This window comes from Engraulis encrasicolus, chromosome 19, assembly GCF_034702125.1.
Source record: "Engraulis encrasicolus isolate BLACKSEA-1 chromosome 19, IST_EnEncr_1.0, whole genome shotgun sequence".
Taxonomy (NCBI): domain Eukaryota; kingdom Metazoa; phylum Chordata; class Actinopteri; order Clupeiformes; family Engraulidae; genus Engraulis; species Engraulis encrasicolus.
In genome coordinates this window covers 18,000,374-18,026,568 of record NC_085875.1, presented here as the reverse complement: position 1 = coordinate 18,026,568, position 26,195 = coordinate 18,000,374, and the positions used below count along the sequence as shown (strand labels likewise).

General features: G+C 44.7%; 1 protein-coding gene across 1 annotated transcript in view; it reads left to right on the top strand.

Annotated features, from left to right (window-relative positions):
- Window positions 1-26,195, top strand: part of hectd1 (HECT domain containing 1) — a 64,512-nt gene that overhangs the window by 27,104 nt on the left and 11,213 nt on the right. Inside the window, exons 7-30 of the mRNA XM_063183736.1 lie at window positions 441-517; window positions 1,114-1,212; window positions 1,397-1,511; window positions 2,720-2,894; window positions 4,000-4,138; window positions 4,605-4,775; window positions 6,066-6,288; window positions 6,732-6,995; window positions 7,484-7,695; window positions 8,903-9,049; window positions 9,855-9,949; window positions 10,086-10,191; window positions 11,565-11,699; window positions 12,986-13,125; window positions 13,712-14,034; window positions 15,200-15,367; window positions 15,762-15,938; window positions 18,271-19,215; window positions 20,301-20,522; window positions 21,251-21,384; window positions 23,835-23,991; window positions 24,410-24,632; window positions 25,175-25,229; window positions 25,632-25,814. Coding sequence (XP_063039806.1) covers window positions 441-517; window positions 1,114-1,212; window positions 1,397-1,511; window positions 2,720-2,894; window positions 4,000-4,138; window positions 4,605-4,775; window positions 6,066-6,288; window positions 6,732-6,995; window positions 7,484-7,695; window positions 8,903-9,049; window positions 9,855-9,949; window positions 10,086-10,191; window positions 11,565-11,699; window positions 12,986-13,125; window positions 13,712-14,034; window positions 15,200-15,367; window positions 15,762-15,938; window positions 18,271-19,215; window positions 20,301-20,522; window positions 21,251-21,384; window positions 23,835-23,991; window positions 24,410-24,632; window positions 25,175-25,229; window positions 25,632-25,814 — 4,685 coding nt within the window. The remainder of the gene's footprint in view (window positions 1-440; window positions 518-1,113; window positions 1,213-1,396; window positions 1,512-2,719; window positions 2,895-3,999; window positions 4,139-4,604; window positions 4,776-6,065; window positions 6,289-6,731; window positions 6,996-7,483; window positions 7,696-8,902; window positions 9,050-9,854; window positions 9,950-10,085; window positions 10,192-11,564; window positions 11,700-12,985; window positions 13,126-13,711; window positions 14,035-15,199; window positions 15,368-15,761; window positions 15,939-18,270; window positions 19,216-20,300; window positions 20,523-21,250; window positions 21,385-23,834; window positions 23,992-24,409; window positions 24,633-25,174; window positions 25,230-25,631; window positions 25,815-26,195) is intronic.

The following is a 26,195-nucleotide window of genomic DNA, read 5'->3' as shown; positions in this document are numbered from 1 at the left end:
GCCGCTTGGATATATATGGTTTACAAAAAGTTGGGAATATGTGGCGCTCAGTTAAAAAAATAAAATTACAAGGGAGTACGAAGCAACAGCTACGGTGGCTCTCTATGCTTGAAGATAAGGTTGAGGTTAAAGATTTGTTCTGAAAGATTTGTTCACCACATATCGCACACTATAAACTGAACAACTTGACACATAAATTTAAGAAAATATGAAAAGTTACTTGTGTGATTTTTGGACACAATACAATAGTAATGCTGATGAATGTCTGGTAGATTTTGCATTTTGTTTGACAAGTTTTCATTTCATAAAGTGAATTTACACAGACGTGCTATGTTTAAGAGGAGTTGGATGAGGATTTGAGGGATTGTTGGTGTGTATTTTAAGCACTGGAAGGAGGACTGGAGGATGCACACACACTCAATGTCTTTTTCTCTTTCCAGCATTTGAAGTGAATTTCATGGATGATGTTGGACAGACTCTACTAAACTGGGCCTCAGCGTTCGGCACACAAGAGATGGTAAGACCTCGGTTCCTTATATGCTTCTAAATTACATGTACGAATAGGTCAGGCTATTCTTTGTCTGTCTGAAGTATTTGTTTGTACGTTCTTATCTTTTCTATATTTATGGCTGCTGCATGTTATGAAATCCAGCATTTGAGATCTGCTCCACATAGTGATCATGATTTGATGTTTAAATAGGTCACATTATTCTTTGTGTAAAGTCCCAAATCCAGCCCTTCTTGTGTGTGAGCATGATGTACTCATGCAGCTAGTCCTTGGTACTCTTCTCCAAACACAAAGGCCATTCGAGAAGAAGGAAAAATGCTCTGTCCCTGTCATTGTGTGAATAATCTAGAGAGAGAGTGAGTACCTGCTATGTCCTGTTTTGCTGCCGCCATCTCCACGGCAACAGGACGAGGCAGGAGCCACATGATCACAACCTGTTCCACTGATTCGCTTACCTCACAGCTCGACCTACTTTACTCTCATAGGTTAGGGAGAAGTTTTTTGTGAAAAAGTGAAGCTGAGCTTTTGTGTGCGTGTGTGCGTGTGTGCGTGTGTGTGTGTGTGTGTGTGCACGTGTGCGTGTCTCAATGTGTGTTGACCTGCAGGTGGAGTTCCTCTGTGAGAGGGGTGCTGATGTCAACAGGGGTCAGAGGTCCTCCTCTCTCCACTATGCGGCCTGCTTCGGCCGACCTCAAGTAGCCAAGGTAACCGGCCTCCTCCCTCTGCACTCCCCTCTCCCACTCTGAAACCTGACACTTCACACCTATAGATGCCATATTGTCCTTTTCATATAATTCTTTGTGGAAACTTGACATTTTTCTACAGTACTTCTGTACAGTTTTTTGTGTGTGAGTTCTGTGTGACACTGTGTGTGTGTTTTTCCCCTAGACTTTATTACGTCACGGAGCCAACCCAGACCTGAGGGACGAGGATGGCAAGACCCCTCTGGACAAGGCCAGAGAACGAGGCCACAGCGAGGTGGTGGCCATTCTCCAGTCACCAGGTGAGCTCACCTGTCTGCACATTCACGCCCTGTCAAATCAAAACACCACAGCTCTGGAGCCTGTTTCTCGAAAGCATTGTTGCTAGCCAGGGGTGCATTTCTTGAAAGCGTAGTTGTTAGCAGTTAGCAACTTGGGTAGTTGCCAATCGGAAATTGCCTTGCAACCAACAAAGTAGCTACTGTAGTTAGCAACTATGCTTTCGAGAAATGCACCCCTGGGTTGTGTTTCTCGAAACTTAATTGTTAGCCAATAAGCAACTTGACTAGTTGCCAATGGGAAATTGCACTGCAAAGAACAAAGTAGCTGACGTAGTTAGCAACTATGGTCTCAAGAAATGCACTCCATTTAGCAACCTACTAGGTTTCCAATGGTATTGCAACCAACCAAGCAAGCTGCGAACTTAGTTAACAATGATGTTGTCGAGAATTATAGAAATTAATATGCTGACCTCTGCCTTGGCTCAAAAGGCTAAGGCACTGTAGTTCTCAGACTCTGGTTTATTTTCGACCTGAGGCCTGATTTCCCCCCCCCCCCATCTCTCTTTCGCACTCACTTGCTGTCACCATCTCACACTGTCTTATCAAGTATATAAAAAGAAAGTAATTCTCCTCACCTACTTGCTCAAATACCTATTTCTCAGAAAGCCCACTATCCTCAATGATTCAGGCTGTTTTGAAATCTGTTTTGTTGACATTGAAGTCTAGACTCTTGTGTGCAGTATTTAGGTCACTAGGTCATTGTCATGGACGCGGAGGTGTTGAATTTGCATGTTGCCGGTGGGGGGCAATGTAAATATTAACTCCTGACGTGGTCGGTGCATTCAGACAGACAGGCATTTCTTCGTTGCACACTGTGGCACTCAAGTGCCTTTTACAAGCTGTAAAACATGATGGATAAATTACCCATGAATGATGTGTGTCAGATTCTATTGTGAAATCACATCTTTTAATCTGGTTGGGTGAAAGTGATCCATGAACAAACAAAATCAAAAGGCAAAAACCCTAACAAGGACTTATACGGGCATAGGCATACTGGTTACGGAAAGACATCCAATGACATTACCAAGTAAAACACAACTGATATTGTATTGCAAGGTTCCACCGTCCACCTTTTTAATTAGTGTATTTCACTAATGGAAATTACTAGCTGACTGCCAACATGACCACACTTAACCTCCTACCCTCCCATTCCTCTTGCTTTTTTTCAGGGGACTGGATGTGTCCTGTGAACAAGGGGGACGAGAAGAAGAAGAAAGACCTGAATAAGGAGGAAGAGGAGGGCAGCGAACCCAAAGGAGACCCCGAAATGGCCCCCATCTACCTGAAGAGGCTGCTTCCCGTTTTTGCACAAACCTTTCAGCAAACCATGCTGCCTTCAATTAGGTAAGGAACTGGATTAAACTAAAGCGTCCTCGCTCTCCACTTACATTTGTGTTTTAGAATGACATTCTTGCCTGAGCTGCTCTAGGTTCAAACCACTGATGTGTTCTCAGAATGCAATATAAACTGCCTGACCAAAGAAAGTTGATTCACACGCTTGCTGTGTCATTGTATAGGTTAGCTTCTGCTACGTCACAAGATTAATTTCCATGCAGCGTTGCATTCATTTTTCAACAAGATTGATGATGGTCTGACCTCTGTGGAAAGGCTTCCTGAGCACATCCTAAAGTCCTTGAAAAGGATTAAGGTCTGGGCTATGTGTTAGCCAATTCATATATGTAAAATTACGTCTGCTCCCTGAACTACTCTTTCACAATTTGTGCCTGATGAATCCTGCCATTGTTATATTGGAATATGCCTGTGATTGTCCTCCTCACGCTTCTCTAACTGTTAGCTACTTAACTGCTCACAAATGCCACACATACCTCTACCTCTCTGGGTTCCATAACAATTTCATAATTGCATGCATAACAGCTGCTGACCTTTGTACTCCTGCAAAAATGGTTTAACAGGTTTGCGTAAGGTTACTTCATTGCTCAGCGAGCAAAACAGTCTCATATCAGTTATATAGGTGCTTCTCCACACTTGGGTCATTGTGTTTACCACCAATGGAGGGTGGGTAGAGTAAATGAAGTGTTCAGGTGCAAAACCCTTAAAGTATATTTGTGATGAGTTTGCAAAATAAACTACTATATATGTAGTTTAACATCAACATTAGTTCATCTCATTTTGGTTGGGCTTGGCTTGATGTACTTGATGATAATATTAAGGTTTGATTTGAGATTGCTTGAGGGGTGTGGTGTACTATTTAAAATGATCTTTTTGCAGATTTTAGTACTGGCTTTTTGGGGTTTTGCATCTGAAGCCCTCAAATTCTGACACCCCTTTCACCCTGTTGCCAGTTCATGATGAAACCCAGATAATGGATTCAAGATTTTATATTTTACAGTTAAAATGACTATATCGTGAAAGTTGCAGTTTGAAGTCTGCCTGTTCTCAACACAGCCCTTTAAATGCATGGTGTATCTGTCTACCTTGCCTCCCATAGGAAAGCCAGCTTAGCCCTGATCAGAAAAATGGTGCACTACAGCTCTGAGGCGCTGCTCAAGGAGGTTTGTGACTCGGACGCCGGCCACAACCTGCCCACCGTGCTGGTGGAGATCACGGCCACCGTGCTGGATCAAGAGGTCAGTACGCGGCCACACCCTGACCTGCCCATGACCTTTTGACCCTTCGACACTGACCTCTGACTCCCAAACAAGACCTGTAGGGGTGGGGCATAACATTAGGTGTACATTCCATAACATTCCACACTCCTGCCCTTGACTTGACCTTGTGGACTCGCCCTTTGTTTGGGCTCCGCCTCCATGGAGACCATGACCCCGCCTCCATGGAGAGAACAAAGTTACCCTGCTATTAGCTCAACCACAACTTTTGGGGGACATGTCCCCGTTTAACATCTCTCTTACAAATGAGAAAATAGCCATTGAAAATAGCCATGAATTGTGCTAGTGCTAGATATTGAATTGAACGTCTTTCACATGTTCCATGTTTGTATTAAGTTCTTATCTTTTCCCAACAAACTATATTACACTGACTGACTGACTCTCTCTTTCTCTCTCGCTGTTGCCCCTGTTTCTCCCCCTCCTCCAGGATGATGATGACGGTCACCTGCTGGCGCTGCAGATCATCCGGGACCTGGTGGACAAGGGCGGGGACGTATTCCTGGACCAGCTGGCACGACTGGGCGTCATCAACAAGGTGTCCACGTTGGCCGGCCCCACCTCGGACGACGAGAACGAGGAGGAGTCCAAGCCTGAGAAGGTAAACCAGAGTGGCAGGTCATCCGGGTGGCAGATGCAGAGTCAGACCCACAACAACAGCAGAGGATCTGTCACTACTACTACTACTACTACTACTACTTGTCACTCTTGCCCGGTAATTTTTTATCATGTTCACAAATGTCAAATCATTTAGTTGTAAAATTGCCATCACAATCCAAGGTCTTGTTGAAATTAATCGTTGCTGAGATTTCATTAGTAATAACCATTCATTAGCCTCATGTTGTTCCGTTTGGGAAGTGCTTGGTTACTTGGGCAACATTCTGAGATGAGAGGAAAAAAAAGAAAATGAGGCCAAAATGTATGAGCGCTTCTTAGTACTATTTATTTGAATTGTGTCATAATTGTGCAGCTGTCGAAGAAAGGTTAGAACATTTCTTATTTTACTGGGATGGGGCTCAATCTTCCTGTATTCTCCTTGTCCCTACTGCACTAAAATGAAAATGGACGGAACCGCCATTGCTCTGTAGTGCTGGAAGCGATCTGCGTGTCTAACTTGGACGCGCTATAATCTTCATTTGGAATGTTGTTAGTTTACTGTTGATTTACAAACACTTGGAATGCCAAATCTGCCAATCACAATCAATAACCAAACACATAGTTTTACATTTCCAAATAATGTAATGTTTGTCAGTGGGTGTGTGCACCATCCAAACTGAACTCTCTTCAGGTTAGCGCAGGTCAGGATCAGAGCAAAAAGTGTCTTTGTAAGTGCAGCCCAAGTATTTGCTCCAGAGGGTTTCAGACATGTGTGTTAAGTCCTTGTGAGTCACTGTTGTACTATTGAGTTTTTTCCTCAGTAGAATACACATTTTTCTCATCTTCAATTCAGTTGTTGAGCTGTGCTTTTGATTCAAAGTCACAACAGGATGCAGTTTTTCTCTTTACTCCTTGTACTCATTAAAATGTTTACTCCTTGTTGGATACCTTGAGTGTAATCTTCCTTCTCAGTGCAATATGTTCAGTATTTATCAATATGTTGATACTCTTCAGTTCAGTGGTGTTTTTGATCCAAAGAAGCGCAGACTTATCGCTGACTTATTACTTGCTAGCAGGGATCTAAATTAACACTGGCCAAATCCTGCTAAAAAAAAACATTTTTGCTGGTAGAAAAGACAAACTTACTAGCCACTTTGACCCATTAGTGAGTGTGTGTTTGACTAGTAAGATTTTCATCTACTAGCCATTTTAGCTGGTGGTGGAAAAAGTGAATTTGTGGCCCTGCTTGCTATTGCGTTAGTGCTGACTGCTGTCGTCTCTTGTCTCGCTGCAGGAGGACGAGCCTCAGGAGGATGCCAAAGAGATCCAGCAGGGCAAGCCGTACCACTGGCGCGACTGGTCCATCATCCGCGGCCGCGACTGCCTGTACATCTGGAGCGACGCGGCCGCGCTGGAGCTGTCCAACGGCAGCAACGGCTGGTTCCGCTTCATCCTGGACGGCAAGCTGGCCACCATGTACTCCAGCGGCAGCCCCGAGGGAGGCTCCGACAGCTCAGGTGAGATGGACAATCATCCGCACCGCAACGCACCTTTATAGAGGGCATAGTCCTTTTCTGGGGTGCATTTCTCGAAACCATAGTTGCTAACTACGATGTTGTTTGCAATGCCATCTCCCATTGGCAACTATCCACGTTGCAAACTGGCTAGCGACCACATTTGCCACACCCCTGGTTTGGAAATACCTCATAATAAAGGCATTTGTTAAGTGTACTGTCTTGGGCCCCAGGCGGCTTCTGACAGCTGTTATTATTTGTGTTGAGTTTTTTCACCTCAATTACATTTTCTGCTTTATTCATTCATCTCTGTAAAGCATCTGAGAGTTTATGATTATTATACATAGGTTTTGAATGGCGCTTTTCTAATAATAATAATAATCATAATCATAATATGTGTTGATGTTTTTTCACCTCTTCCGTTTTCTGCTTTATTTATCCCCCAGAGAGCCGCAGCGAGTTTCTGGAGAAGCTGCAGCGCGCCCGCAGCCAGGTGAAGCCCGTGACGGCCAGCCAGCCCATCCTGTCGGCGGTGGGCCCCACCAAGCTGACAGTGGGCAACTGGTCGCTCACCTGCCTGAAGGAGGGCGAGATCGCCATCCACAACTCAGACGGGCAGCAGGCCACCATCCTCAAGGAGGACCTACCGGGCTTCGTCTTCGAGTCCAACCGCGGCACAAAGCACTCCTTCACCGCAGAGACCTCACTTGGTAAGAGTCTGAGTGGGGAGATATAGAGGGGAGATATAGAGGGGAGATATAGAGGGGAGCGTCAGCATAACTACCGGTAGTCTTTCTCGCAATGGCGTCAAACAAGCTCCATTTTTAGGTGAAGTGGGTATGCATGACAAGTGCAGTGATTCTCAATGTATTCCAATTGGGCCGTGAAATTATTTTCTTTGAAAAAATCAAAGTAATATGTCTCTTCATGAAAATAATGGGAAGAGAGAAAGGTATTTGATGAATTATGACAATAATGGCGTCAAACAAGTTCCATTTTGAGGTGAAGCGGGTATAAACGACTAGTGGTTTCGTTTAGAAAACATTGGCATGTGTGTGTGTCTCTGCCACGGGATGCCACAAATACATTGAATCAAAAGAATCCGACTTCACGTTTTACTGTTCTCATGTCCGTTTCATGTCTTACTTTTAAATCACGAATGAATAACTTGCGTGTGTGTGTGCGTGTGCTTGCGTAGGTTCTGAGTTTGTGACCGGCTGGACGGGAAAGCGTGGCCGCAAGCTAAAGTCGAAGCTGGAGAAGACCAAGCAGAAGGTGAAGACCATGGCGCGGGACCTGTACGACGACCACTTCAAGGCGGTGGAGAGCATGCCCCGCGGGGTGGTGGTCACGCTCAGGAACATCGCCACACAGCTGGAGTCCGCCTGGGAGCTGCACACACATAGACAGGTGAAGCAGACTGTACTGCACATGTGGGTGCATGCAACATCAGAGTGCCAGAGCTGCACGTTAACATTTTTGCTCACCGGCCCCAGTGGCTAGTGGTTTTCCCCAAATCACTAGTCATTCAGTTACTGTACATCAAACCTCAGAACGCACACAGACGGGTGAATGAATTCATTTATTTCTTCACATCAACTTTTATCCCTCAGTTTCATAAGACATACAAAGTTTGACAGCTTCATTTGGGGAACCTTTTCTCCATGCTAAGAGTAAGCTTAGAAGACAGGGCCCAATGGTGTAGGTACTGTACTGTACTTGGTGTACAGTACACACACGCACACACATTTGAAACATGCATACACAGCCATAGGTGAACCAAATGTGAATATGAATGAAATTTACAGACACTATTGAAATGTTAACTGTATGCACACATCCTGTATGCCATTGTGGCAATACCTGGGTATGTTGCTGATCTATGCTGGGAGAATAGATCTATGGGAGAGTAGAAGTAACATCACGATGAGGAGAGAATGCTGAAGCAGCACTTGTTTTTTTAACTTGTTACCTGAGAGACTCTACAATCACTCCGTGGATTTGTAGACCGAATGAAAGGGGGAAATGGTAAAAACAAGGAAAGTAAGAATGCTGTTGCCATGGTGTCCCGCAGTGGATGTGTAATGTGAAGTTTCTGCTCGCTCATGCCTTTTTTTATATATCTTTGCTGGTGTGGTGTATCGAGGGGGAAGAGGTTTGTTTATTTGTTGCCTGAGAGACTCCCCACTCCATTTTAAATACGGAGTGAAAGTGGGAGTGCAGGTGGCGCAGTGCACTAATACAGACGTACCATATAATGACACCAGTGACCGTGGGGACCCAGGTTGGGCCTGGATTATTTGCCAACCCTTACCTTACTTCTCTCCCACTGCTTCCGCTATGTACCGTAATAGGTATATGTACTACTAGAATTGTAATTACATTTATAACAGTACCACTACTTCTACTCTACACAACACTGAGTATGTGTATGTGTAGACTGAGAGTGGGCAGTCTTATGCTGGGGTCTGTGAATTTTCTTTGTGTCTTTTTGTGTGTGTGTGTGGTTGTGTGTTGTGTGATGTGTGGACTGAGAGGTGGGTGTTGTCTTCTGCTGGAGTTTTTAATTAATATATATTTTCTGTTTGCTCCTACTCTGCTGTGTGTGTGTGTGTAGTGTATTGAGGGGGAGAACACGTGGCGGGACCTGATGAAGACGGCCCTGGAGAACCTGATCGTGGTGCTGAAGGATGAGAACACCATCTCCCCCTATGAGATGTGCAGCAGCGGCCTGGTGCAGGCCCTCCTCACCGTCCTTAATAATGTAAGACCACATTAATATTATGACTATTATGATTATGATTTTATTTTACTTGCCATTCTCTTGTGCTTTTAAGTGTAGTTTTTGTTTGTGCTTTACAAAAACAAGAAATGTAAAATGAAAAACAAACATTGAATTTTGTATGAAATGCGCACACAGCACTGACCTGCCCCATGGCACCTGGTTTGTCATGTGACAATGTGTGCATTACTAGTCGTGGGTTTAAGTTTTAAGTCTTTGTCTATGGTTCCCCTTGAATATGAAAGGCTTTTTGTTTTGACACATTGTACATTTGTAATCTAATGTAAGAGTCAGTCACACAACCACTGTGCATGAAATAGCCCCCACCATTGAATCTGGTTAGCTTTTTCTTTTCAAAAATGTTCTTATCACATATTTCGGAACATAAAAATTGAACGGTCACATGCAAAGTCTTGTTCTTTGGTCATTGCATCTGGTTGCCAGGCACGCATAACTACGTATATTTATATTTAGTCGAGACATGATTAATGATAAGGCAACAACACTCCTTGAAATCCCTCAACCTTGAAGTAACTCTTAAACAATCTTTGATACTCCGTTTGTGATATTTTTGATCTCTTGGAACTTTGAATTTCTGTATGTAAATGCAGTTTCATAGCCCTAATGTGGGAAAATGTTCCCACAGCGTTATTTAGCTTTATTTATCGTGGCAGTTTATCATATCTGGACACTGCAGCTACAACACGAGACGATAAGTTGTAGATATATCACTAAAGATCAGCAGGAGCTGAATGTTCACTGATATGTCTTTCATTGTATTTTGCAGAATGTGGAACTTGACCTAAAGCATGATTGTAAGCCATTGATGGAGAGGATAAATGTATTTAAGACTGCGTTCAGTGAAAATGAGGATCATGAAAGGTAAGTGACGTCAAATGAGAAGTACTTATAAATGCACGCATGACAAGTGCCCACAAACATTTTATCATTTAATCAACTCCAAAGTAATGACATCACACATGGATTGAGAGACCCTTCACTCTTTTGCCTCTTGCAGCCGACCCGCAATTGCCTTAATCCGGAAGCTGATTGCAGTTCTGGAGTCTATAGAACGGCTACCTCTGCACCTGTATGACACTCCAGGCTCCAGCTACAACCTACAGGTGAGCTGCTGCTCCAGCACCCAGTCAACTGTTTCAGCACCTCTTAACGCAGTCATCATTGAGGAGTGAACCACCTCAGTCTTCACAGACTTCTTTTCACAAGTTCATCCAGGTCATGTTTATCCAAGGAGTATAGTTGGGGATACGCATGTGTGCTTGCCTGGTTCACACCAGACTTCACCACATCACAAGTGATGGTCTGGAGACCGGCACCTACTGAATTTGTCGTTGGGAAGGTGTTGTTTACAATTACCAACGGCTGTTAATTGGCCGTATACGTAGCCAATCGTGTCAGTTGTATTCAAACTAACTGAAAGCTTCCATTTTGTCGAGCAATATTTGTCATCATCTTTCCACCTCTCCACGCTCTCAGATTGGCTCCCTGCCTCAGGCTAGTGCTTTGGGACGAGCTTCCATTTAGCAGCATGGGATTTCCCAGTCTACGTGTGTGCCTCTTTGGGATGTAGTCCACATCGAGAAGATTGCAGTGGCTGTAATGTTGAGTGGCTTGGTGGTGTCAAGTTTGTGTTTAACACTGTTTTTGAACCAAGAGTTCTGTTGTAAGCAAATGGACCTTTGAACTGATGTTGAGCTTGAAAACGAGAGCCTGAGACTGTGAAAATTAAGCTTCACGAAGAAGACCGGTTGCTCAAAATTATGGACTCTTTGGATTTTGGAAAAGGCTTTCGATAAGGCTTTACAGCATTGAGCAACTGTACTGAGGTGCGTTTCTCAATAACATTATTTAACAAACAACTTAAAACCCCATTGGAAACCTGCTAACTTGCTAAATGTTTAGCAGCCTCACTTTGGAGAAATGGGGTCCTGAAATAAGAACGTGAGGTGAAAAGAACTTGGAACACACTGCAGCTTAAACATTTTCTTTATTTGGTGTAAACATTTCAATTTCAGGAGGAGAGAAGTTTCGCACACTCTCGAGTTGAATAAACAAGTTTTTAATGTGACAACGTTTTGGCCTGTCGGCCTTCGTCAGGTCACCTGAGGAACTGAGGAAGGCAGACAGGCCGAAACGTTGTCACATTAAAAACTTGTTTATTCAACTCGAGAGTGTGCGGCACTTCTCTCCTCCTGTAAGTGTTTTACTGGTTACCAGCACCTCATGCAAACATTTCAATGTCATCACATCATCTTCGGTGTACAAAAAGTGTGGGGGGTGCTGTGGCGCACCACGCTACGACACTGTACCATATGCGGGCAACTCTGGTTCGAGTCCAGACCAGGTCCTTTCCTAGCCCTGTCCCTGTCTCTCTCCCATTGGTTTCCTGTCATCTCTGCAGTGTACTGTCTTTCATTACAGGTATAAAAAGCCTAAAAAAACATAGAGAGTAATAAGAGTGTGTATGTGTTTTCAGATCCTGACCCGGCGACTGAGGTTCCGGCTGGAGCGGGCCCCGGGGGAGACGGCCCTCATCGACCGCACGGGCCGCATGCTCAAGATGGAACCGCTGGCCACCGTGGAGTCCCTGGAGCAGTACCTGCTGAAGATGGTCAGATCATCCAGCCATCCCTACCTCTATTTATCCATCGATCATCATCTCTCCATCTCCCTCTAGCCATCCAGCCATCCCTACCTCTTTCTATATGCACCTAGCCACCCTTACCTCTATTCATCCATATATCACAATGGTTATCAAACCTTTTTTGAATAAACTTCCCCTGGTCCTCATCAGCCTGCCACCGCCTGCTTGACATCATCATAAGCCTGCCAACACCCCCTTACTAATAAATAAAATTGACTAATGCTCCCCAATGGCAGCCAAGCACCGCCCCCTCTCATTGTCAACTCCGCCCCTAGGGCTAATCAGCGGCCCCTGGGGGGCTGTAGAGCCTCGGTTGAAAAACACTAATCTATCATCTCTCAATGTCCATCCATCCATCTTTCCCTCCCCCTCTTCATTCAGCATCCTTCCCCATCCTTTCCTCTCTCTCTCTCTCTCTCTCTCTCTCTCTCTCTCTCTCTCTCTCTCTCTCTCTCTCTCTGTCCCTCCTTCTATTCGTCCATCTGTTCTTCCCCTCCCTCTGTGCGTCCACCCATCATCCCTCTTTCTCTTTCTCTTTTCTCTCTCTCTCTCTCTCTCTCTCTCTCTCTCTTTCTCTCTCTTTTCTCTCTCTCTCTCTTTTCTCTCTCTCTCTCTCTCTCTCTCTCTCTCTCTCTCTGTCCCTCCTTCTATTCGTCCATCTGTTCTTCCCCTCCCTCTGTGCGTCCACCCATCATCCCTCTATCCCCCCCTTCGCTTTGCCCTGTTCACATCATCCATCAACTGTCACTGGCTCTCTCACTCCCACCCTGCTCTTATCTCAATCTGTCACTTTCTCCAGTCGCCACCATTACTCGGTGTCACATTTGAGATTTGACAGCTGTCTTACCTCATCTCTTCATGCCATTTTTTATGTCACTTTATATCGGTCATACACTTGCCACTGTCATACAATTTTCATCTTTCTCACTCACAGTGATTTTTGACATCTATTCAAACATTTTCTTTTCTAGATAATGCTGTAACTTGTAAGGGCTGTACATACTTTCTTTTTAATCTCATACACTTGCTACTTCATCAAACTGCATACCATATCACTTGTGAAATTGTGTTCGTACGTCACTCTCTGTAACTGTGTCTAACTTTCTTCTCACTTTCACCCTGTAATCCACGATGCTACTTCTCTACACGGCATGCGAAACTAAACTTATAAAAACCATTGTGAGGAAGTCTGACGGGGTAAATTAATAATCTTTTATGGCCGTCTGTGTGTCTCCCTGTACTGTGTGGTGCAGGTGGCAAAGCAGTGGTACGACTTTGACCGCTCCTCCTTCATCTTCGTGCGGAAGCTACGCGAGGGCCAGAACTTCACCTTCAGACACCAGCACGACTTTGACGAGAACGGCATCGTCTACTGGATCGGCACCAACGCCAAGTAAGCCTCTGGTCCTATGTGCCAGTCATTGAATAGGCTACTGGAAGGGGTAATGAAAGATTTTAGTAGAGATTTTTATAAGCACTGGAATATAGAATTGTAAGTCCCATTCCCCCAAAACACTAATTTGTGCATGGGACAAAGATGTCTTAGGATTCGCCGCTCAAAGCTGATCAATGTGACTTACTAGCAACGTTGTTCAAACCAGGAACTTCAATTCAACGGTCAATGAGCCTGCCTGATGGGGAAAATACGCATTTCTATTAAAGTATGCTTCTTGTGAGTGTGTGTTGAGCAGAGAAATCTTGAGGGGAAAGGTGAAAGATTTGCACACAACTTGCAAAAGACCTGATTTTGTTTCGATCAAAGGCCATCTGAGGATGAAGCTCTTTGATCTAAACGGTGCGCATTACAACTAAAAGGTTATTTTGCAAGCCACTCGCAAATCTCCTACCTTTTCCTCAAGTATGCATTTTTGAACAAGCACCTGCTGAAATGTGTACCTTGGATTTACATGTCCTCCATCACATTTCGAGTGGAGAGTGGTGTAATCTGACAATGTGCGTACCCTCTCCCCCCTCCGCAGGACAGCGTACGAGTGGGTGAACCCCGCAGCGTACGGCCTGGTGGTGGTGACCTCTTCGGAGGGCCGGAACCTTCCGTACGGTCGGCTGGAGGACATCCTGAGCCGCGACAGCTCGGCGCTCAACTGCCACACCAATGACGACAAGAACGCCTGGTTCGCAGTGGACCTGGGCCTGTGGGTCATCCCCTCGGCCTACACGCTGCGCCACGCCCGCGGCTACGGACGCTCCGCCCTGCGCAACTGGATGTTCCAGGTGTCCAAGGACGGCCAGAACTGGACCACGCTCTACACGCACGTGGACGACTGCAGCCTCAACGAACCTGGGTAAAGATCACGTCGGAGAGAATACCGGAAGGGTGTCAATACATACAGGATTAGTATGGTTTAAATCTTTGATTACATGGTTGGAATGTTGGGAAACGTACTGAAAGACTTTAGAGCTAACGAAGAAAAGTGTTCTGCATTCACCGTTTCTGGATGTTGTCATTTTTTGTCCTTCATTCAAATTCTATGCACTCGCGTTAAGCAAAAAAAAGAAAAACTAGCAAATATTCCCATTTGTCTGTGATCAGCAGTGATCGGTGATTGGCAGATCATGATTTTGATGACTGGTTATCGTGATCGGGCCAAAAAAAGCTGATCGTGCATCTCTAGGGTACCGTTTTCACTGCATTGAATATTTAATGAGGGACAAACCAAGAAAATATCCAGAATCGCTCACGTTGAGCAAGTTTAGCAATACTACTAAGTGATTAAATTAAATTGGCAGTTTGGACAAGTATTTAATTGTGCTGCATTTAAGAAAGCCACCAACAATGCTGGTCCAATGGTTAATCTCTTACCAGCACTACATTCTTAACCACTAATGAAACTGCTGACAACGCATTAACAGAACACCTCACAAGGCAATCATGACCAAATAAAAGGAACATTTAACCAATGTGTTAATTACAGAAATTGCACTGAGATTGCTTTGTGTTGACCTTGTACTCAAATTAAAGGCCTATCTTGTTTGCAAAGTCTTTCTTTCTAGTCAACACATTTCCTTCCTGTTTTGGTGATAGTCTTAGAGCTGCTTTCTCTTACAGTAATCTCTCAGATTATGTTAAGTGTAAATTCCACTTTTGACAGCTCTGGAATGCAGCATTTTATTTTTCATTTGTACTCTTTTAACACGCACAGTATATGGATATTTTGTGTAAATGCATCCATTTTTGAGCATTTCCCTAACACACAAACGAAGTTCTAGCTCCTTGAAACTGACATTTTAAAAAGTAAAATGTTCTAAAACGTACCGGTCCCTGGTGATTTTTTTTGTTTGTTTTGTTTTTGTTTTGTTTTTTCCCGTTTGTGTTTTGTTTGTTTTTTTAAATGCACAAATCTCTGCATACGTGTATCCAAGGCCGTAGTCAGGTGATGTGTCTTCACTGCTGTCTGACATGACCTCACTCCTCTTCTGTGTCTGCCCCCCCCCCCCCCCCTCTCAGCGCTCTACCGCCACGTGGCCCCTGGACCCCTCCAAGGATGAGAAGCAGGGCTGGAGGCACATCCGCATCAAGCAGATGGGCAAGAACGCCAGCGGCCAGACGCACTACCTCTCCCTGTCCGGCCTGGAGCTCTACGGCACCGTCAGCGGGGTCTGTGAGGACCAGCTGGGTAGGAGACGCTCACTTATCATTACCTGCGCGTGGGCACACACACACACGCTTTTTTTTTTCACTTGTGCCCACTATGTAAAATTGAATTTCTACAGACACAAATGTAGCAGTTGCAAGGCTACTCAAAGAAGATTGAAACCACGCTATACAAAATATATTATCCACAGTGTTATCAGGGGTAAACTCAGCACCTCCTTCTACAAATATGCCTGCTACCTGGCCTGAGATTATTCTCGATTCTGGCCTGAGGTTATTTCCCTATCCTTCCTCATGTCACTCTCCCACTCACTTCCTGTCACCAACTCGCACTGTCTTGTCAAATAAAGGCATGAAAGAAAAAAATATTGGGGGAAAAAATGTGTGTGATCAATAATGTTTGAATGTCCTGGCAGGCAAAGCCGTGAAGGAGGCGGAGGCCAACCTGCGCCGGCAGCGGCGGCTCTTCCGCTCGCAGGTGATGAAGTACATTGTGCCGGGGGCGCGCGTTGTTCGCGGCATAGACTGGAAGTGGCGCGACCAGGACGGCAACCCTCCCGGAGAGGGCACCGTGACTGGCGAGGCCCACAATGGTGAGTGATGAACGACAGTCTGAAGTAAACTCCTAGTGTGTACCTAGTGTTTTAGTTTTACTGATTTAGATTTGAGAATTTTAGATGTACAGTGTGTAGTTAGTGTGTTTTTTGTGGGATGTAAATTTGTATGTTAATTTTTTTTCATTTTTATTTGTATGTAAACATTTGAGTACGGGGTAGGTGGGGGTTCTACATCTTTAGTAGTTTGAATGGGTGGGACATTCTCTCTAGGGGACAAACTGTATTAGTTGTGGCCACTTTGAGAACGTTTTTCCAAAACATTGAAACGGAAAAAAAAAAACATTCGACAAGATGGAGTCTGGTATTGAAATGCAATTCTGAACAAATTGTGAACATCAAGTGCATTTGTGTGTTTGACGGAGTCAATACTCCTTCTAAAGCAATGTCTTAAGTTCCTCCCAAGTCTTTTAACATGTAGTTCCATCCTAACCCTTGTAGAATTTTCCCATAATTCTACGATCCATAAAAATGAAAATGAAAAACTTTATTTAGTGGTACATGACACAAGTAGCAGTGTTAAACGCTTGTGTCTGTTCAGTCTGATTTCTAAAATGAAGGCACATTTAAATGACATTATGAAGACAGAAGTGGAGGATTCAATCTGGTTGCAATATTATTCGTGCTACAACTTCTAATCTCTTCAAAGATGCCTATCAGATTACTAATCCCCTGTCCCATTGTCTTGTCTGAGGCCCCTAAGAAATCCTGATATACAGAGAAAACATTTCCGTGCCGTTCAGAAGATATGAGAGCAGCATGGAATAGAGTCATTTCACAGCCTAGAGACACTGTTGTAATTATGATTTTAAAAATGTTGTTTTGACTAATACATTTTATCTGATGTACTGTATGCCATGAACCACCGAAGCAGCGGGATGATATAGATTGTAATCATATACTGTATACTGATAGAACATTAGTTTAAAGTTTAAGTTTAAAGCATTTGATATTCAAGTATAAGTTTTTGTTAAAATAATAGGAGTGGGGGGTGGGGGAGGGGGTTACATTTGAGTTATGGGAGGTTCCCGGTTTGAAGGCACAGGCATCTGACGTGTGTAGTGTTTGAGGAGGACGGACGGTACATGAATCCAGCCCTGGGTGGTATACCTGGGCCGGAGTTACTCATCGGCATCCCCAGCTTCCTCTGTCCCTCTGCCCTGCCCCACCCCTCCCTGTATCTGTCCCCTTGGCTCCTCCTCTGCATGCTGGGCTTGCTAGGTGTGGGGAGGGCGTGGGCTGCGGTGTCCCCCTTAATCAGCCAACTCTGAATATTCCCTTATCCCCGCCCCCACCCCTCAAATCTTTCATTTGAGGACGATAAACTCATTTGAGCTTTATTTCTACTCCTTCTGTCTCTTTTATATATAGATATACATATATACATATTTATATATACACACTTACAAAAATCTGCAAACTGTCACTTCCATACTTTTATTTCTGTTATTAGTTTTCTATTTTGACGTGCAACCCTCCCCCCTCTCCCACTATCTAACAGGTAACTTTTTTTCGTCATACTTGTGTCCAAAGCGTTTCTATCTTTATTTATTTTATTTTTTTTCATTTGCTTATGTTTTAATCTTTTGGGCAGCTATAATTTTCAGTGTCTTTTTGTTTTTAATAAATCATATCAATAATATGATATTCGTAGTGTGTCTAAAAGCAACTGTCTCCATCAATCAGCTAAATGCATGTTGATGTCACAATTTGCAAGCTATGAATGGACTCCACTGCAAGTGTATTTTTTTACATTTGGCCAAAAAAACCAACCTTTTCAGTTCTTTTTTTCTCAAGTGGCTTTTAGCTTGGCATTTTTGTAAGTCTCTCTATCTTTGGCTTTTTGTTTTACCATTTTTACTTTCTGTAACTCGTGTTTCTGCTCTCACCACTTCACCTGGACCAGGCAATTTTCTGCTACTCCTAAAAAAAAAATTAGGCCATTTGTGGGTATGATGCGTGTTAGTGTACAACTCTGACACAGGTTTTTGCATTTAATTTTGAAGTTGCATAAACAAACTTAAACATTTGATCAGTGGTTAGTGAAAGGTTAGCTCTTGCTGCCTTAATGTCTCGGTCACAATGGTCAGTGGTGAGCTGCTATCTTCAGACCTCTGCTGCTTGTGTGTGTATGCGTGTGCGTATGTGTGTGTTTTGTTTTTTGTTTTGTTTGGTTGGTTTTCTGTTTCTTTTCTCTCTCTCTCTCTATCTTGCTCTCTCTCTCTTTTTCTCTCTCTCTTTTGGCCCGTCCTGTTTGCCGGCTCTCACAGACACCCCGTTATATCCTCCTCCTCCCCCGTTATCTTTCCAGGCTGGATTGATGTCACCTGGGATGCCGGTGGCTCAAACTCGTACCGTATGGGGGCGGAAGGGAAGTTTGACCTCAAGCTTGCTCCGGGTTACGACCCCGAGTCTGCGCCGTCACCCAAACCTGTCTCATCCGCTGTTTCAGGCACGCCGCCGTCCTGGAGCAGCCTGGTGAAAAATAACTGCCCGGACAAGGGCGGCTCCAGTCCAGCGGCGGGGGGCGGCGGCACCGGCGCCAGCTCGTCCAGCCGGAAGGGCAGTAGCAGCTCGGTGTGTAGCGCGGCCAGCAGCAGTGACGTCAGCCTCAGCTCCACCCGCGTGGAGCCGAGGAGGGCCGAGAGCCTGCTGGAGGCAGGCGTGGTCGGGGGCGGAGTGCTGGGCGCCGTGGCCGTGCCCGGGGTGGCCGTCGGCGGAGTGGGAGGCCCCGGGGCCGAGGGCCAGGAGCCCGTGGTGGTGCTGTCTTCGTCGCCGGTCACCACGGCCACCAGCGACGCCGGCTCGGCCTCCAGTAGCGGCACGTTGACGGGCGAAGGCGCGGGAGCCAACGAGGCGGACCGCAAGGCCATCAGCACCCAGGCGGCGGCCGCAGCAGCAGCGGCACAAGCGGCGGCCGACAACGCAGCCATCTCCATGGGCCTGGTGAGCGTCAGCTCCCCGGACGTCAGCTCTGTGTCGGAGTCGTCCAGCAAGGACGCGCCGTCTCAGCGGCCCCTGTGCTCGGCCACCAGCGCGCGGCTGTCCGTCAGCTCCCTGCTGGCGGCCGGCGCGCCCATGAGCTCCAGCGCCAGTGTGCCCAACCTGTCGTCTCGCGAGGCCAGCCTCATGGAGTCGTTTGTGCGTCGCGCGCCCAACATGTCGCGCACCAACGCCACCAATAACATGAACCTGAGCCGCAGCAGCAGCGACAACAACACCAACACGCTGGGCAGGACCGTCATGAGCACCGCCAGTAAGTATCATAGTCGACAACGCAAATTGGCATAGAGGGAGCATAGTCAGTATGTATCTCACAATAGACATCGACCTTGTGTATCATTGTAGTTCATGCTGTGCGACTGGAGAAGCACGTTTGAGCTCTAGCACTGGGCAGGACTGCCATGAGCACTGCCAGCAAGCATCACAGTCGTATTTTGGGTTACTGGGCTGATTCCCATGAGATTGTTGTTTCATATATTGATATTAGCTGATCTTTGTGTATGCATTATGTGTGGATCTATATACAGGGGATCAGAGTAACCACAGTACAACCATAGGCACACTTCCCTGAATTACTATTTCTGATCATTCCTGTCTAGGGTAGGTCGGAGCAGGTGTACAATGTTTGTTTGTTTGTTTGTTTGTGTTTCCCCTACTGCTACATTTTTCTGCATTGATGCAGTTTTCTGTAGAAGCTGAGCTGATGTATCTGCAGTGTGCCGCATGTGTTTCAGTGTGCCGCAGTAGGTGTCACTGTTACCTGTGACAGGAAACAGGAAAGCAGCTGCAGGTTATAGTGGAGAGAGTAAATCTATGACTTTGTGGCAAGCATCATAACGAAAGCATTGTTTCTCTAAATAAATAAATAAACAGTGATATGTGTATAGTACTACTGATCATTTCAGTGAAGTAGGTTTTGTTGTATATTTTCTGCCTATTACATAGTGAGCCAAAACACATCTTACACATAATGTTGAAAAATTGAGAGATTGGATTAAAGATGACTTTTATTCACACCTCAAGGTAGATTTGATGTGCATCATCTCCACTTGCGCAAAACATTTTAAGCATTTATGAAATGTATTACATGCAGACATTCAAAACGTTTGAGAAACGTTTGAAATTGTTGAGTATTACAGTCCTCCTCTGGCGTGATGTCACATAATGCCATATTGAGTTGTAAGGATAGGATGCAGCACAGCACAGCACAGCACAGCACAGCACAGCACAGCACAGCACAGCACAGCACAGCACAGCACAGCACACAAACGCATTGTGATTACTGCTTTTGATTGTGACCAGTTTCTTCTCTCCCCCTTGTGGGCCTATGCGTTGCAGCCTCTCCGCTGATGGGGGCCCAGAGCTTCCCCAACCTCACCACCACCGGCACCACCTCCACCGTCACCATGTCCACCTCCATCGTCACCAGCAGCAATAACGTAGCCACGGCAACCACCGGCCTGTCGGTGGGCCAGCTGCTCAGCAACACGCTGACCACCAGCCTCACCTCCACCTCCAGCGAGAGCGACACGGGACAGGAGGCTGAGTTCTCCCTCTACGGTAGGAACGCACAGACACACGCGCACACACACACACACAAACACACACCTCTAAACCAGCCACAACTTGCCAGAGCGACCGAAGGCAGAGTTCACCTTTTACAGTAGACTCCATGGGCACACACACACACACACACACACACACACACACACACACCTCTACTACTACTAGTAATACTACACTGCTCTTCGCCAACGCTTTTTAACCAAAGCGACTTACACTTATTTAGATACAGGTTATGGTTTAGGTGCCTTGCTCAAGGACACTTCAGCCATGGATAGAAGTTGTAGGGAGGACTGGTAAGGGTGGGATTCGAACCTGCAACCCTCTGATCTTAAGTCCACCTCCCTAACCACTAAGCCGTGGCTACCTCTAAACCGGCCTGACCTCCACCTCCAGGAAGCTTAGTTTTCCCTCGACGGTAGTCTCCATCGCTCAATGGATACACACACACGCTCCTCTATGGCTTTGGCCGTCAAAACAGAAATTAAACTGCAGTCAACATTATAGTAATCAACAATGACTGTTAGGCAGAAACCAATGAAATATCCACATTTTCTAAACATGACCTTTGGTTGTTTGCCTGCACCCTGGTCGAACATTAACAGATTGAATATAGTTATACTGTGTTTGGTCTGTACCATCCAGCGGCATTCTTTAATTTGTTTTCACGATTTTGCAATTTTAACAATCATAAGGTCATACCGGTCTGCATTTGCCTATTCCAGACTTCTTGGACAGTTGTCGTGCCAACACGCTGTTGGCAGAGCTGGACGATGAAGAGGACCTGCCCGAGCCGGACGACGATGATGACGAGAACGAGGACGACAATCAGGAGGACCAGGAATACGAAGAGGTTCTGGTGCGCATCATTACCTACTATAGCAGGCCTTACCAGGGCATGAAAACGAAATTATTTTTCAAACGTTCCGTTCCGAATGGTTCAGGCAAGTTTCAGTTTAACGTTTTCGTTCCTGCAATCGTTCCCCCACAAAAATATCGTTCCTGAACCGGTTCGGAACGAAAAATAACGTTCGTTCTTAACGTTCCTGCAGTGTTTAACGGCAATATTAAGTCTATTTTCGTGGACTTTATCTTAGAATAGACGTACTCATTATTTCCCCTTGATTTACACAGGTATTCTCAAAAATAATAACACACCCAAAAACACTCAGATGGGCTATCCATCCTGGCAGATTTAACCGGATGCCTATAATTCTTATCAAAAGTAGCCTATGCCAGCCCAGTAGCGGTGGGTGGATGTTGATTAGGGAGGCACAATACAGAATAGGCAGAGAGAGTTTTAAAAAATAGCCGGAGAGAGTTCCTAAAAAAATCTCTGGAATAGCGCAGGTAAACGTCAGCATAATAAGAGGTGTCGATAGGCATGGATTTCAGTTCTTGCCTAGCTCTAGGCCATGATGAGGTTTGCAGCAAGTGAACCGTGTAAGTAAAAGGGACACAGTTTGCTCCACAAAAAAATCCCAAACTGTTTTGAGATGTGCACGATGCAAGGGGTCACTAGTTCTAGAGAAGGGACAGGTTGCATAGTCTGAAACCTCGGATATGCTCTCAGATATCGGCTACCAACCATTCCAGTGCAAGTCCATCACCACAAAACCGGAGACCTTTTGTAGCCTAACAGTAAGCGTCACAAAATAGTAAGAGTTTCCACGTAGTCCATCCCATCAGCCCAGCCCTCTGCACGACAGAAGAGAATAATAACTTAAACAACAACAAATGCGCTGTCTTTCTCTATCCCTGCTTGTTGTCACACGCGACCTAGTGTTATTCGTGATGACAGCCAGGAAATATTGCGCAATAGGCTACTGAGGAAACCATCGAAACATTGAGCGGGCCAGCTAACGTCAGCTAGCGTCTGTCCATCTGCCACGAATGACTTTATCCCGCATTGACCACAACAACAGATAAATAAGACGTCCTTGATTACAGCACATAAAACACCAGCGCTCACCTCTCTTCTCTACAACCGACAGTGGGATACACTGCGCACAACAAACGCACTTCAGTAACTTTACGACAACATAATTTGCCATAACCGCATTGAACATCGAGACACTCGGCGGTCAGGTGCCATTACAAGTAGTAAGCTAAACATGACTTACCCACCAGTTGCCTCTCGAGACGAGCACTCTGCGAATTAGGTTCATCAAATCGCCTATCCAATTCCTTTGCAAATCATAGACTGTATGGTCCAAATACTCTGTCCCTGTAGGAATCCCAACACCGATCTCAAGACATGTTCTCTTTTGCTCTCCATGGTGTCAATATAAAACTCTGTAGGCGGCGGCCTACTGTCCGTGAATGAGACTGAAGAACAGCGCGGGTAAAGTGTCATTTCTCTTACAAAAACTTATTTGATATTGGTGGTCAACAACTTTAGGGCGGGTTTATTAGAGCCAACTTCCAATCACTACGAGAAAGCCAGGAGAACAGACAGTTTAGTTCTAGTTTCCTATCAAAATCTCTGAGAAGCACATCCTAAAATTTACCCAGGAAGCTTCTCCATACAATGCACAGTCGCACTCTGATTGGCCAATGCTCCTCAATATTTTATCAATCGGCGGCAAGAGCTCAGGTGAAGCAAAATGCTGTTGCTGTATACATGTTTCCCCTCATACACGTCAGTAGCCGAACTAAAAGACTGCTTGTCGCCATGGTTACTCCTCAAACAAAACCGTGCACTTGTATGAAATATAGGCCTAGAGAACGAAAAGAAAACCGTTATTAACCGGTTTGTGGATTTCAGAATAACGTTTTTGTTCCGGAACACTTGAAGACCATTTCGTTTTCGTTTTCGTTTCCGTTTCCGTTCCTTGTAAAATTCCATAAAATTTCGTTCGTTTTCGGTTTTCGTTTTCGTTCCTTGAACCGGTTCGGAGCCCTGCCTAATAATTAAATACAACCATACAAGTCCTTCGCTTAATGTGATAAAATTCTAGTGATTAATAAGGAGCAATCAGGATGACCAGGGATAATATCCGATTATCAGATGATAATAATAATGACAATGACGATGATGATGATGATGATGATGAAGTAATAATTCATCAGAAATTACTTCGTCTGTTTCAATCACGCAAGTACTCTACATAGGAAATGTTTCACTTCAGAAGTTTTTCGTTTTAATATTGATAACCTGAAGACACCTGAAGAACAAGGTCTTTATCTAAAACATTTAAAGCATTTTGCATTATATTTACTGGGTACCATTCTTCATGGTTGCATGACCCAAGTGTGCCAAGCTTTGTGTGTTTGTGATGTTCTCTGTTGTGTTCCTGGTGTGAACAGGAGGAGGAAGAGTATGAAACCAAAGGTGGCAGGCGCAGGACGTGGGACGACGACTTTGTGCTGAAGCGCCAGTTCTCGGCCCTGGTGCCTGCCTTCGACCCGCGGCCTGGACGCACCAACGTCCAGCAGACCACCGACCTGGAAATCCCCCCTCCAGGTCAGGCCCCTCGTAGTGCACTGAGCCAGAGCCCATACTGGAGGTTTACTGTTTCAGAACTAAAAAAAGATTTTTTTCCCACATACAGTTTTTACTTGCTTTGGATAAAAGATGTCACGGTTCTGTAGTTTTAAATTGAAACTAGTTTTTACTGCCTTTCCACTTTGTCATGTTTCTATCTATCAGTAGGCTAATGTGAGTACAACCTTAAGTTCAAGGCTCTAAACAAAAACGAACCGGACCTATTTTGTGTCTTCCACTCTTTACTCTTTTCATGCTTGGTGAATGTTACATGTTGATACAGTTACATGTTGCTACAGTAATTTCTACACTTACTAATGATTATAGGACCATGCTACAAAAGTAATTTACTACAATTTGCTACAAAAGTATTTTTTTCGTTTTGTGTATTCTCCAGGTACGCCCCGATCGGAGGTGCAGGAGGAGGTGGAGTGCGCCCCGTCCCCACGGCTGGCCCTCATCCTGAAGGTGGCCGGCCTGGGCAGTACGCGGGAGGTGGAGCTGCCCCTCTCCAACTACAAGTCCACCATCTTCTACTACGTCCAAAAGCTGCTGCAACTCTCCTGCGGCGGCAGCATCAAGTCTGACAAGCTGCGCCGCATCTGGGAGCCCACCTACACGTAAGGCACTCACTCCTCATCCGCTAGCAACCCCTCTCTTTTTATACCAGTGGTTCTCAACCTTTGAGAAGCCCTTGATGAGCCTTCCAACGCCCTCTTGACCTCATCACTGTTTTGTCTCTACAGCCTTTATTTATTTTAGCCTTTATTTTGGTCTCCTGAAATAAGACATTTGACAGTTTGAGACTGGATAATCATTGAAATTCTTTGTCACTGTGGTAAATAATTTCTCACAATCGATGACTGTGAATGTGTTTTGAAATGTGTAACAAGCAATCCTAACGGTTCTGACAGATAACTGGAGATAAAGAAAACGCCTATAAATAAATGAATTTCTCATACATTGTTCTAAAACTTACCAGCTGCTCTTTCGCCTTTTGCCCCTAGAGGGGGATCAACACTGCAGTTGTGATATTGGTGTTACAGCTCTGTACAGCTGATTACATGTAACACCTTTTTAATAACTAGTTTTGTTAATAAGCTAGTTCTGTCACAAATCACCTGGAGCCATGTTTAACATATTCTATTTTGTCTTTTTTTAGGATAATGTACAGAGAAATGAAGGACTCCGACAAGGAGAAGGACAAAGGAAAGATGGTACGTTCCACATCAAATCACTGTTCCCCCTCTCTTTCAGTAACTCACTCACCCACTCACCCACCCAGGCTATTCAGTGTTAACTGTAAAATGTTCTCTGGCTGTCTCTGTAAAAGTCTGTAAATTGTGCTTTTCAGTAATTTGTCCAATACTCACAAACCTTAACCCATTAAGTCAGGAAGTCATTTTATAACAAAAAAAAGCAATTCCTTTAGCACGCCTTAGGGCCTTGTGTTACTTGCATTCTGTAACTGCATGGGCCTTTCTTAACAACCAAAGAGAGAATGTAACTAAAAAAAAGATTGAAACACAAAAGCAAGTCACTTGTAATGCATGTGTGTTTGCGTTTTGAAAAAGGCTTTACAATCAGGAAAGACCAACATTTGGTTCTTCCTGTTGTAGGGTTGCTGGTCTTTAGAGCATGTGGAACAGTACCTTGGCACTGATGAGTTACCAAAGAATGACTTGATAACCTACATGCAGAAGAACGCAGACTCCTCTTTCCTGCGCCACTGGAAATTAACCGGAACTAATAAGAGTATTAGGAAAAACAGAAATTGTTCTCAGCTCATAGCTGCATACAAGGTATAGCGACCGCGTCAGATGTGCATTTATTCATTGTTATTTATGATTTTACAATTAATTTAATTTCTTTTATTTTGTTAAACCAAATTTATATATTTTTGTCTTGTCTTTTTTTTTTTTTTTTTGGCTTGCTGTCAGTTGTGTAAGCACGTGTCAGACAGTTCTTTTTTTCATGTGCAATCAAAACTTTGCTTTTGGATGATCTTTTTTTAAATCAAATCTCATTTTAACTTTTGGTTATTTGTTATATGTTGTGTTCCTTTTTATGTATCTTTTTCATATCAGCATCCTTTCTGTTTTAATTGATGGATATCTGCCATGCAGTCACACAGTGTAATAGTAACTACTGTACATAAGAAGCCGTAATTGAGTGCCTGTGCT